The sequence below is a fragment of the Aotus nancymaae genome, unplaced genomic scaffold, assembly GCF_030222135.1.
Source record: "Aotus nancymaae isolate 86718 unplaced genomic scaffold, 86718_ANA_hifiasm-v0.15.2.pri h1tg000092l, whole genome shotgun sequence".
Taxonomy (NCBI): domain Eukaryota; kingdom Metazoa; phylum Chordata; class Mammalia; order Primates; family Aotidae; genus Aotus; species Aotus nancymaae.
Genome location: NW_026988507.1, coordinates 8,549,492 through 8,563,220, shown reverse-complemented (window position 1 = coordinate 8,563,220; position 13,729 = coordinate 8,549,492). Strand labels below are relative to the sequence as shown.

The window sequence follows — 13,729 nt, the reverse complement described above, 5'->3', positions numbered from 1 at the left end:
CCTTACACTATGCCACATAGTGGCCATAATGGGCTGTTGAAATAATAGAAATTAATGACATAAGACCAGATTCTGTTAATCTTTGATGGAATACATACGCTGGGTAAAACCAGTGGAAAATTTGATTATCTGACTACATTCCTAACCTTTTCCCCCAGAAGAGTCAGTGCCAAAGGATGAATTTTCAAATGAGACTTCCCTTTCCACGCTTGATAAAAGATGGTTGTCTGACTCCATAGGATGCCATCCTGCCTGTCAAAATTAGGATCTGCCTTAGCCCCTTGATCCTGAAGACGCCTCATGCCACCAGAGGAGGCTAATTACCTACAGAAAAAAAAAAAAAAAAAAAAAAAAAAACAGATTTCCAGAGAAATCAGGAAAAGAAATACATTTTAATTCTATTCTTTAAAAATGTAATTTAATCAGCACATGCTATGAAGTGACAAAAAAACACACACTAAAAAAATCTTGACTTTATATTACCCATATTTTTCCATTGAACTCAAGTTATCTCATTATTTATTTATTTATTTTGCATGTGTATTTTATTCAGGGAGAATGTGGAAGCTTTTTGTGTGCTTTTTCTAGCTTTTTTTTTAATATTTCAAATGCTCTCCAGATTCTTGGAAATGATGTACAGAGTTGCTGGGGGCAGTATTGTGCATCTGTGCAATATTTTTAAATAACTCATTTTCCTCATTTCCTGTCAACTCTCTTTCATTTTCTGCCCATTTTCTTCCTGAGACTATTAGAGATATTGCTTTTCTGTCCTATTTCCCTCAGGACACTGGGGCAGAGAGGATTCTCATAAGAGCTTGTAGCCACTACCTTTGAGACAGTATAGGTTGTTCCTTTCTCTGAGATGCCACATGTGGCCCCCTTTGGTGCAGACAGATTCCCACTCTTTAGTAATGAAAATCCCTCTTTTCCTGCAGCTCAGCTCAAGGGAGATGTCCATCTCTGCCACTGCATTAGACTCAGACTGTAGTGAATGCATGTCTAGGTAGAATGGGGAAAACAGGAGAGAGGAAGGAAGTGAGCAAGAAGAATCTGCCTTTGCTAATTGTGCTGTGTGCACCTCCAGCCTAAAAGAAAGCCTTATCAAAATAGATATATAATGACTACAGCTGGCAACTCAGGAATCTATGGGGTTACTCAGTATGAAAAGAGTTACAGGGAATCACTAATTTTGACCATTTTCTCTTTATTTTCCCCACCACTTCATTTAATCCTCAAAATACTCATTCACTGTGTCAGTGTTAGAAGGTACTTTATTTTTACCTGATTAAAGTAAAACTCCTGATGTGTTGGTGACAAGTAAGCATTCCTCACTTTAAGTAATTTTGTATGAGGTCTGGCATTTGCAGCTTTGTGATACTTCAAAAAGATTAAAGAATGTAAAACTTGAACAATTACAAATTGGACTGAATTTACATTTTTAGTTGGCATAATTATAATAGCTCATCTGCATATTAAAGTCATAGGAATTTGATCAACTTATTCAGGCCACATTAAGATAAATGAGGGTGAACAAATGTGCCTGTACTTTGGGCCCCAGTTAAATTTGAGGTCATTTAAGTTCTACATGGCCTTTAATAGATATCATGAAATCTATGATTTGTCTGCATATAAATAAAGATGATACATATACGCTAATGCCTCTTTTGGTGCAGTTTAATGTCCTTTCTGGTTTATTTTTAAGCTGTAGAAGTTCAGTTATGTTTAAAAACTTATTTTGCCAGTTCATTGGTAGTCAAAGTATCTCAAACTATTGTCCATGTTTGCTCATAGAATGCTGACGTTTCTTCGTAGCACAGGGTGATGCAGAGTTTTGACAATAATCCTGTTAATTTCATCAGCATAGAGAGCTAATTTATGTAATCCAGCTCCAAAAATCCACTTTGAGGCAAATTATCTGTACTAACTGTCAACACTGATCATATTAGCCAGGGAACCACCAGTTTTCCACTTCACTTTGTATTGAAAAGCCGAAGAGATTTGCTCAGTTTAATTTGCGTTAAGAGTTCTACAAGAATACTTGTTTTCAGCAACCGTAAACAAAACCCTGCATGGCCCACACCACTCCACCACCCTTAACTGTCACATCCACTGTGGTGTTCTTCCTATAAAATTGGGCCTGAAAATGAATTGAAATAGACACGGACTTACGTGCTTTTCTTTCCTTTTCTTTCTTTTTCTTTTTTTTTTTTTTTGAGAATAACTTTTAGAATTTTTCTTTCTTTACAGATAAAATAAATGTTATCTGTAGACGCTTTTGTGGCAAGCAGCCATCTTGCTAACATGGGAGCCCACCCAAAACGAAAAAGCAGGATGAGGATAGCATGAGTGTATGGGGGCACTTTGTGTGCAGTCTCCTTGGGGGTTGTTGTTAAAGAAAAAAAGCCCAATTGTCTCATAGTCCTGTTCGTAGCATGGCAGGCCTTTTAACACAGGACTGTTGGAGGTAATGAACATGACAGCTGTGGATTATGCAGGATGCTTTTCATACATTTTGAAAGAAGGTAATGTTCTGTGCTGTGAGATTTACTTGGTTATGAGAGAAAATCTGTAGCCCTGTTTCAGGAAAGGATAAAAGGCATGAGTCCAATTTTTTTTAATCACCTTTTCTTCTTTCTGAGGGGTGAACTATGGGAGGCTGGTATTCTGAAGAGAATCATTATGATAAAAGGAACTCGTCGGGCATCAGCCATTTAAGTTTACCCTATTTTAGCATGAGTTCTCACTAACATAATATAATGTACTAATGTATTCTTTTGCAGCTGGATGAAGGCTGGCTGGAAGATGAAAGGAATGAATTCTTAGAGGAGTTAAACTTGGAGATGTTGGAAGAAGAGCATAATGAAGCAATGCAACCCACTGCCAATGAGGTGGAGCAGGTAGGGCCAACAATTTGAACTACATCATTTGAGATGTTGCTTGTTCTTTTTTTTAATGTGTAACCATAAATGGGGATGAAAACAAAATCAAAGGGTTTAATCAAACATCCCTGTCATGGTAATTTTGTAGAGAAAACAATCATCTCAAATGAAGCAGAGGGAATCAGTAACATGTTTTTTCCATTAAGCATATTTCCAGTTTGGGAAGCTCAGGGACCACAGTTAATACAGTACAGTAGTATTCAAATGTTGACCCAGGTACTACTTCAAACTAATTGCAGAAAGTTAATGGTAAAAAATGTGTGTAACTTCTCAATATGCCAGCTGAAAACAAACTGAGGTAACCTCCCCAACAAGTAATTTTTTTACTTTAAAATATTAATGTTTAATATTTGTGGGTACCTGATAAGTGTATATATTTATGAGGTACACAAGATGCTTTAATACAGGCATGGAAAATGAAATAATCACATCATAAAGAATGGGGTATCAATCCCTCAACAATTTATCCTTTGTATTACATACAATCTGATAATACAATTTAGTTATTTTAAAATGTACAATTAAGTTATTACTGACTATAGTCACCCGGCTGTGCTAATTTAAAAAAATGGCATGCATGATCTCTTTAGCAGCTTCAGCCATGCTATGATCTGTGCATTTTTTCTGATTTTAGCAGGTATAATTCTTCCCTATGACCCCAGCATTCTGCCAGGTCACCCATTTAACAATCATGTTGATCACATGTTCATACCCACTATACTTTACATATTCAAAGAAGACACTTGCTTCTTTATTTCCTATGGCTGATCTAATCTTTATTTCCTATGACTGATCTAATCTCCCCCTTAAGCTCTCACCCACTCGATTGCCATTAAAATGCAAACAAATAAACCCTGAATTTCCCAGTGAAAAGATAATAATAAAATATTAATGTATCTATTTGAATACTTAGGCTATCACCGTAGGATAAAGATGACATGATGTGAGCCATCAGTTTTACTTGCGTACTGGATGGCATTACACCTGGATATTCTGAATAATCATAGAGATTATCCTTCGTCTTATGGCTGCTGTTGACACATTTCCCATAGCATAATTTGTGCAACATTTCTCATAGCATAATTTGAGATTATTGACATCATTTTTCCTTAAGGTCACATTTGCATTCAACTAAAAATTTAGAACTCCTAATATGTTTCAAGCACCCCACTTGAAACTGAAATACAAAGAAAAATGAGTAGAAACATTGCTGCCCATAATGGATTCGTAACTAGTAAAAGATCACAGTGTGATCTGTGGCGAAGTGAGTCTTAAGATTCTTTCCATTATTTTTATTGTCATTTTCCCATTTTATAAAAAAAAAATTCAATATATTCTAGATTTGTTATGTTACATTCATGTCATTTATCTGTCATTTCAAAAATTATATTTTTGAAAACAAAAATATAATTTTGTTTTCACTTTACTGATTTAATTATCTTCCTATTCTCAATATTAATTCTTTTTTTTTTTTAAAGATAGAGTCTTGCTCTGTCACCCAGGCTGGAGTGCAGTGGTGTGATCTCAGCTCACTGCAACCTCTCCCTCCCGGGCTCAAGTGATTCTCCTCCCTCAGAATCCTGAATAGCTGGGACTACAGATGTATGCCACCACACTCAGCTAATTTTTATATTTTTAGTAGGGACAGGGTTTCACCATGTTGACCAGGCTGGTCTCGAACTCCCGACCTCAAGTGGTCCACCAGCCTCAGCCTTCCAAAGTGCTATGATTACAGGCACGAGCCACTGTGCCTGGCCTCAACATTAATTCTTAACACATCCTAGAAGATGACAATTTATTTGAAAATCTTGACAGGTTTAGAAACATACAGCACAAACATTCTATCACTTTACAAAGATGAATAATGAAATACTCAGCTTGCTAACATCCCATAACAAAAATGTGTATGTGTGTGTACAAGTCCACATACTAAATAAATAATTAGATTGCACACTATACCATCAACATAGTCATATGTGATACACTCATGTGCCCATCATGGATGCTCTTTGGCCACTCCACAAACAGAAGTTCATACTCACAAGCACTATTGCTACTGTGGTGATTGCCTTTCAACATAGATAGGACAGATTAAAATTTGTATGTATAACTTCAACACTGGCCACAAAAAAAGATATTTTTGGTGGCAGCTGCTGGTTACAAGCAAGAAAGCCCTTGCTCCAAGCTTTTTTTTTCTTACATACAAAATGTGACCTGATACTGAACTGACAGGAGGATGTTGGAATAAAGAAAGCAGGGAGAAATCCTGTCCAGGTGAAGTGATATGGTGTCAAATGCTGCCTACTCATCAGAGGTAATACAAATGTTAGGTCTTGTGAGGTAACACTAGATGTCCCCGAGGTTAGATTCTCATTGTGTGGAAATTTTTCTTCACCATGAGACTAAAATATGATGAGAAGTACAGAAACCTTTAAAAGTCCTTTGCCCTTATAAACAATAATACTACATTAGAAATGTCTAGGTAGAAACATTGCCTGTCGCTGTAATAATTCCATAGGGAAATGATAAATGATAGAGCAGCATTACCTTAGAAACTAGGAATTCCAGGTATGAGAATGAAAAACTCTTTATTTTCACAGTGGTTCATAGGCCAGTAACAAAGGAAAAGGGAAATTCAATTGAAAAAATACATACCTATATGTGCATCTACTTTATGGAAAGTTTCATTTTACCTAGTATCCTTCGTCTTATAACTGCTGTTACATTGTGCAACATCTCCCATAGCATAATTTGTCTGTATTATTTGAGCTGCATGTAAAATTTTAAAAAAAAAAAAACTAGTCTTCTTGTATTTTTCAGCTCATGACAAGATATTAGAAAAATATAAATAACATGATATATAAAATCAAATGCCCAGTATCAATAACATAACATCAATTATGTTGTTATCAATTAAGATAACATCCTTTGAGAGTTATATGGTGTAGTATGCAGACATTGCCATATTAAATACTATTGTCACCGTATAAGTCACAGCCTAGGGATGTAACAAGCTTTCCATTGTTAGTTACAGTTACTTCCTTATAATTTTTTTTATCAATAAGATATTTAAGATCAATCTCAGTATGTTTTCAACAAATGAATGAACATATTCCAGTGAAAGATTGAGAGTCATGAAATAACCTGATAGATACATGGTTATGTTCTCTCCTCTTCAATTTATGTTACTTTTTTTCCTGCCATTACTTATGTGGAACAAAATAACAATTTTCTAGACCTTTTTAGACTTCTTTTAGAATCTTTTATCATTTGTTCCATCCTTCTTTAGCAATAGCTGTTGGCTTGATTATATTTAATTATGTAATTACATCTGCTAGAGGGATGGCTATACACACACACAAGCATATATATATAATAAACTTAGGCATAAGGCAGACATAATCTAGAAACTGCCTTATAGATTATCATGTGATGACTGATAGAGGTGAAAGTAACTTTACCATATTCACAGGGAAAGAACTACACATACCATCTTATTAGGATAGTTACAGTTAATTGTTTTACACGAAAACCAAAAATTACCAGGGTGTATGTCTCTCTTCTCTCTGTCTCTGTCTCTCTCTCTCTCTCTCTCACACACACACACATACACACACACACAACATAAACATACATGCATACATATATACATATATGATATATGTGTCAAAAATTTTTTGATATTATGCCCATGTCTGGCAATCAGTGCTGTTCAAATTTTCATGGGATTGAATTTTTACTTATCTTTAAAAAAAAAAAATCCCTGGTTAAGAGTAGAAAAATCTTATACAACCCAAATGAGACGTTGTTGCCTTTAAGAAACATGATTTAGAGTGTACTGAGGTCAGAGCACATGTATTCAGGAGCATGGCATCCTGACATATAAGAAATTCTGGCACTGGAAGATGAAGCTTTGCCTTGTCATTGATAACCTGAATCTGTCACTAATCATCTGAATCCATGTGAGATTGAGCATCCTCACCTATATATAGGAATGTCCTAGGCTCCAGTGCATAATGTTAACTTAGTCCTCAAACTCTGCGATGTTTGGCTTACCCATTGTCAGCATCAGTAAGTCTGTGAAGTTTCCTCTGTACTTGAAGTGAAAAACTTAAGGTAGTTGTGGCTTCTGAACTTCAGGTTTCCATATTGCTGAAGACCATTTAGACATTCTGTCTTATTCTTTTGCATATCATCACCTCAGAAATTCATACAGTCACTTTGTTTATCCACCTTCACCCTGGAGTTTCCCAAGTAAGAGAAAACCTAAAGAATCGCTTATTTGAATGCATCCTGCCTTATTTATATCCAAGTGAATATCGTAGCCATATTCAAGCAGCTTTTGTTTTCTTTATTTCATTGTATTAAAAGCTGCCATTAGCTAATTTTTCTTTATTTCTAAAATTGTGATGGACACTAAAATTAGAGCAACTTTCTAGGAGATGCAACTTTGGCCAAGAAGCATTGGTTTTCAAGCAAGATTTTTAATCATCAGTGTTTTTCAAAATAATTTTCCTTGTTCTTTCAATGTTATTTTTTTAGCCAAAAAAGCAAGAGGAAGAAGAAGGCACAACAGACACTGCGACGTCCTCATCCAACAACCACGAGAAGGACAGCGGAGTGGGACGCACAGATGAAAGCTTGCGAAATGACGAGAGCTCAGAGCAGGAGAATGCAGCTGAGGACCCCAACAGCACATCTCTGAAGAGCAAGAGAGAGCTGGGGCAGAGTCAAGACACTCTAGGAAGCGTTGAACTTCAGTACAATGAGAGCCTCGTGTCTGGTGAATACATTGACTCAGACAGCATTGGCAATCAAGAAGAGGACTGTGAAAGATTCAGGCAGCTCTTGGAGCTCAAATGCAAGATTCGAAATCATGGAGAGTATGACCTGTACTACTCAAGCAGCACAATTGAATGCAATCAAGGGGAGCAAGAGGGCGTGGAGCATGAGCTACAGCTGCTTAACGAAGAGCTGAGGAACATTGAGCTCGAGTGTCAGAATATCATGCAGGCTCACAGGCTCCAGAAAGTGACAGACCAGTATGGAGACATCTGGACACTGCATGATGGAGGATTCCGGAATTATAACACCAGCATAGACATGCAAAGGGGAAAGCTGGATGACATCATGGAACATCCAGAAAAGTCTGACAAGGACAGTTCTAGTGCTTACAACACAGCTGAGAGCTGCAGAAGTACTCCACTCGCTGTAGACCGTTCCCCTGACAGTTCCCTTCCAAGGATGATCAACCTCACCAATAAGAAAAACGTGAGAAGCACAATGGCAGCCAGCCAGTCCTCTTCTGGACAGAGCAGTAAAGAGTCGACCTGCACCAAAGCGAAAACCACAGAGCAAGGTTGTAGTGCTGAAAGCAGGGAGAAGGCTTTGGAAGGCAGCAAGCTTCCCGACCAAGAGAAGGCAGTCAGCGAACACATCCCTTACCTCTCTCCTTACCACAGCTCCTCATATAGATATGCGCACATCCCAGCACATGCCCGGCATTATCAAAGCTACATGCAGTTAATCCAACAGAAATCTGCAGTCGAGTACGCTCAGAGTCAGCTCAGCTTGGTAAGCATGTGCAAGGAGTCTCAGAAGTGTGCAGAGCCCAAGATGGAATGGAAGGTGAAAATCAGGAGCGATGGGACACGGTACATCACCAAGAGACCCGTGCGAGACCGCATCCTGAAGGAACGTGCCTTAAAGATCAAGGAGGAGCGGAGTGGCATGACCACAGATGATGACACCATGAGCGAGATGAAAATGGGGCGCTACTGGAGCAAAGAGGAGAGAAAGCAGCACCTGGTTAGGGCCAAGGAGCAGCGCCGTCGCCGAGAGTTCATGATGCGGAGCCGGTTAGAGTGTCTCAAGGAGAGCCCTCAGAGTGGCAGCGAGGGCAAGAAGGAGATCAGTATCATTGAACTGAGTCACAAAAAGATGATGAAAAAGAGAAACAAGAAAATTTTGGACAACTGGATGACAATCCAAGAACTGATGACCCATGGGGCCAAGTCTCCGGATGGCACGAGAGTCCACAATGCCTTCTTGTCGGTGACCACGGTATGACCGAATGAACGGAATGCATGCGACTGATTTTAAGAGGATGCTACCAGTTTCGGTAGAGTATGATTGCCTCGTTCAATGTGGCGTTTTTATATATATTTTGTGACTCTTTATAGTTTAAATTTTTTGTAAGCAAAAAATACCTGGTAATTTTTCATTTGTTTTTCATATACTGGTACCTTCTTTTTGGCTGAGATCTTTCTTTTTACTTGTGATATATTCATATTACTCGTTTATAAAAAAAAAATCAAAAACAAAAGGAGAGAAAACAAAAAATCTTGCACAAAAATACTGAGGAGCCAACTAATTTCCTACTTTAATGTATCTAATGTAAGTGAAAATCTGGATTTATTTCTCTAGTTTACTTATTTTCTACTTTATAACAACTCAATGCCAAAACATTTCTATGCTTGTTTCTTGGCATAATATGGTATAAATCAAACCTGTTCATAATAAATCATGTGCCATATCTTGTCTGGCACATAAAAGCCACTGCTTTTTAACATCCCATTGTACATTTAACTCATAAATGGTGTTAACATCCCATTGTACATTTAACTCATAAATGGCCATTGTCTTTGTCTCAGTAAAGTGTAGGTGGACAATCTTCCTGTGATATGTAGTGACATTGGTCATGTAGCTAGATAACTGTGGTAATTGTGACAATTAAAGAGAAATAAATTATTGCTTATCCTTCAGAAAAGTTATCAAGGAGTGTTTTATTTTCACTGTCCACTGTGGTTAACAGTTATAAATTAGTTATATGTGTATACTATTTAGAAGACTTTTAATTGTGGATTATAAAATGTGCACATTTTCTATCACTTGTTTCCAATAAAGTTGTATTGAAACATTTCCTATAGATCACTGTGTCACATATGCCTACCAGGATTAAATTCAATAATACGTACACAGCATCTAACAGATGCTGACTAAACATTCAACAGCCATTAGTTCATGTTCCCCTTGCCTGCCACCTACTTTTAAGGTCAAGCTAAGAAAATTTAGAGAATGCCATGGAGAGAAAGGATCAGTGAAGTGTCTGAGATAGTTTATAATGCTGCAATGTATGTTAGTCCGCTCTGGCTGCCATAACATAATGCCATAGACCGGATAGCTTAAACAACAGGAATTCATTTCTCATAGAATTTTTTCTTTTTTTTGAGATGGGGTCTCACCTTGTTGCCAGGCTAGTGTCGAACTCTTGGGTTCAAGCGATCATCCCACTGCGACCTTCCAAAGTGTTGGGATTACAGGTGTGAACCAGCATGCTGGGCCTCAACTTCTCACAGTTCTGAAGGCTGAAAAAGTCAAGAGCAGATACGCTGGGGGTTAGGTTTCAATGAATTTTGGAGGAACACAATTCAGTCCACAGTGCTATGTGCATTTATGTAGTTGATAAATTTTAATAATTTATAAATAATTTTAGGGAACCATATTTGCAAAAATCTCAGCAGAGTGAAGTATAAATGCTTCATATGTTAGTTTATTAAAAGGTAAGACTATTAGATGACTAGATAAATTTTTTGAATCTAACTTTGCACCATGTAAACATATGAACCATATTGCATGTCAATCATCATACCTCTAGAGTGAAAGACCAGATCAAACTATGTACATGCAAACAAGAGCTTGATCAAATTTTCATTCAACCCAGCAGATTGTTTTAACATAATGGATACACAACATCTTATTTGTGAAGCTACTTTCCAGTTCAAAAACCTACACGGCTTCCTAGCAGCTCTAGAATCAGACCCCTAGGCCTCTGCTCTCTATTCAAGGCCCTCCATTAACTTGTGGGCCTTGCGTATTGCTCTTCCTCTTTAGAGCTTCTCTAAGTTATTCCTGGCTTCTTGGCAGCCTAATCATTTCCACTCAGGTTACTCTATGCTATTGTCCTGTCTGGGGTTTCTGTGACAAATCCTACACGCCCCTTGGCATGGGATCATATATACTTTCCTTTTTGGAGCCTCTTTGATGACATCAGACTTTCTCAGCTATTGGGCATATACTGTCGTGCCTATTGCTTCACCTTGGAAATTGGATTCTTTTGTTACTGAGTCACATACATAGAACTTACTGTCTCCCTGCCTAGATTTGAAGTTCATACAGGAAAGCCCTCATGGCCCCCTCTGTCTTTGTAAACTGGTAGAATGTTATTTGAATAATAATGAATGCTAGTTGAGCTAAGTTGTTTTATGCATTTCTCTCTCTCCTCCACATATTGGTCCTTTTGTTACGTTTTCCTTGCTCTTCTACCCTTTGAAGTTTGTATCTTTTGAAGGGCTATCACAGAGATGGAAAAAAAAAAAAACTAGTCTTATTTACATATAGTAAAAAGCTGGACTCAAAAACTTTAAGATAGTGATGATAGTAATAGCAACCTAAGACAACTGAAAATGTCATCACTTCTAATACGAGCTATTGTTAACCCAATGAATAAGACTGCTCCCAGTGCACCTGCAGACTTGACTTTTGAGCACCTAGTGTTAATTTTTGAATCAGATAAGAATGTCTGTCTATCTTAAGTGCTCAGTTCTTTACAGACCTGGAAAGTTATTGTTTCTCCTCTTGATACAACTAGGTTTAAATATTCATTGCCTTTGAATTACTCCAATTGATAACATTCATTTGGAACCAGCATGAAGATTTTTCCAGAAGAAACATGTACACATCTCACACTGCGCAATGTTTCCAAAATTGCCAGTTTAATTTTATTTTTATTAAGCCCAAATGTGCTTGCCAATTTTTAAAAAAATTGATGTTGGTGTTTTTCATGCCTGTATTTATATAGTTCTACAAGTGGAAAAAGTGTCTTTCTCAAAAAGCAGTGAAAATATAAAAAGTGTTATGCTTTATCTTTCTATATAACATATCTTTGTGCTAAACATGTTTTTTAGTAAATGAATAATAAATCTGTTGCTCAAAGAAAAATAACTAGTTATATGTGGGTTATTTTAATTTTATGTCAATTCAGAAGAAATATGTGACTGTAAAGAGGAGAAATATCTTACTTGGGTTTACATGAAACTTCATATTCATTATTGCTTTTTATATTCAAGGTGTGACAGAAATCAGTGTTAGGATCTGATGAAGGAAAATGACAACGGGTTAATCAAAGAATCTAAAGTGGAGCCAGGAGGCCATTTTAGCTTGAACCTAAGGCAGGCCTTGGATGGAGGTCACAATTTCCTACTGAACAACCAAAGCGTCTGCTTCCTGCTGAGCTCTGGAAGGTCCCTTACCACAGGTGGCCTTTTTAACTGTTAAAACCAGTCCCTTTAGATACAATCACACCAATTGTAGCAGTTGAAAAACAACCTTTGTAATCTCCCTCTGTCCTTATTCATCCTTTTTTCTTTAAAAGCTCCAGCCTCTCTTTTGTTCTTCAGGGCGCTTCACAAGGTAACTTGGAAGCGTTTCCTGGGCTGCAGTGGCTCAAATAAATTCTTTGTTGTTTAAGAAATGCCTCCGTTTTTTCTAGGTCCACAGATCCATATGTGAAGGACCTAAGGGGGCAGAAAGCAACGTATGTTCAGTGGGTATTTCTTCATTGTGTGCCATGAAGAAGGCTGTTGTTGGCATCATATTTTGTGCAGAGTGTCTCTTTATGAACACATATTGTGGTTGAGGGAAAGCCTCATCTCACATAGACTTTCTAGCTACATATGGAATTAGTCCATGTCCTGGTGCTGTGTCTCAATCTGCCAGCTAAACTCAGTCTCTCTATCGCTCCAATGAGCGTCTGCTCTCAGCTTCAAATCCCTCAGTTAGTTGTGGCACCTCTGTTCCCTAGTCTCTCATGCTTATCACCTGAGCCTTCTTGGATTTCTCATTTAGCTAGTCAGTCACAAAGCAAAGCATTGTTAGTTTCTCTCCAGAGTGTGTCAGATCGTTTCTAATAGGCTTCAATCACCCACAGACTAGACTGTCACTGTCTCATGTCTATACTTCAACAGGTCTTAACTGGTGTCCCTGTGCCCCTTTCCGGTCTGCCTACACACAGCCACAACACTTGCCCTCCTAAACATCACTTTCCTCACTGTGCTCCGGTACCTTCAGAGGGCTGTTCCTAAAAATCAGACAAAACCTGAGGACCTGAGATGGTCATTTTAGGATTTCCATCACTTAAACTCAACCTATTTTCCATCTGATCTCACTCTTCTCTTCAAGAGGACTTCCAACTCAGACCTTGAGAAACCTGCCTTGAGTAGATGAGTAATTTGATGCTCCTTCAAACTAATTTTTTTTAATTCATTTTTGAGAGGCAGGGTCTTGCCCTGTTGCCCAGGCTGGAGTGCAGTGGTGCAATCATAGCTCACTGCAACCTCAGACTCTTAGGCTTACATAATCCTCCTGCCTCAACGCCCTGAGTCGTTGAAAATACAGGCATGTGCCACCATACCTTTTTTTGTTTTTTGTAGATAAAAGGCTCTCACTGTATTGCCCAGGCTGGTCTGGAACTAATTTCATTGGCCTCAAGCAGTCCTCCCACTTGGACCTCCCAAAGTGCTGATATTACAGGCATGAGCCACAATGCCGAGCCAGTATTCTTTAAATTCTCATTAAAAGTTAATTAAATTTTCTATTCTATTAATTTTCTACCATTAATTAATTTCCACTACATTCTTATTTCTATTAATAATTATTAATATATTGTTAATATATCAAATAATCACTATTAATTTTCTGAGTTGAACACTGCAACAGGCTCATCAACTAAT

The 13,729-nt window shown here is 37.7% G+C and overlaps 1 protein-coding gene and 1 long non-coding RNA gene across 4 annotated transcripts in view; one reads left to right on the top strand and one right to left on the bottom strand.

The window, feature by feature from the left end:
• The window catches only part of PDZRN4 (PDZ domain containing ring finger 4), a 400,259-nt gene extending 388,341 nt beyond the window's left edge, over positions 1–11,918 (top strand). For both annotated transcript variants that reach the window (XM_012465629.2, XM_012465630.2), the window contains 2 exons: positions 2,781–2,897; positions 7,482–11,918. In XM_012465629.2, the coding sequence (XP_012321052.2) occupies positions 2,781–2,897; positions 7,482–9,008 (1,644 nt within the window). In that variant the 3' untranslated portion in view covers positions 9,009–11,918. The remainder of the gene's footprint in view (positions 1–2,780; positions 2,898–7,481) is intronic.
• The window catches only part of LOC135271812 (uncharacterized), a 235,845-nt gene that overhangs the window by 5,708 nt on the left and 216,408 nt on the right, over positions 1–13,729 (bottom strand). For both annotated transcript variants that reach the window (XR_010339945.1, XR_010339946.1), the window contains exon 2: positions 10,184–10,306. This is a non-coding gene — a long non-coding RNA (uncharacterized LOC135271812). The remainder of the gene's footprint in view (positions 1–10,183; positions 10,307–13,729) is intronic.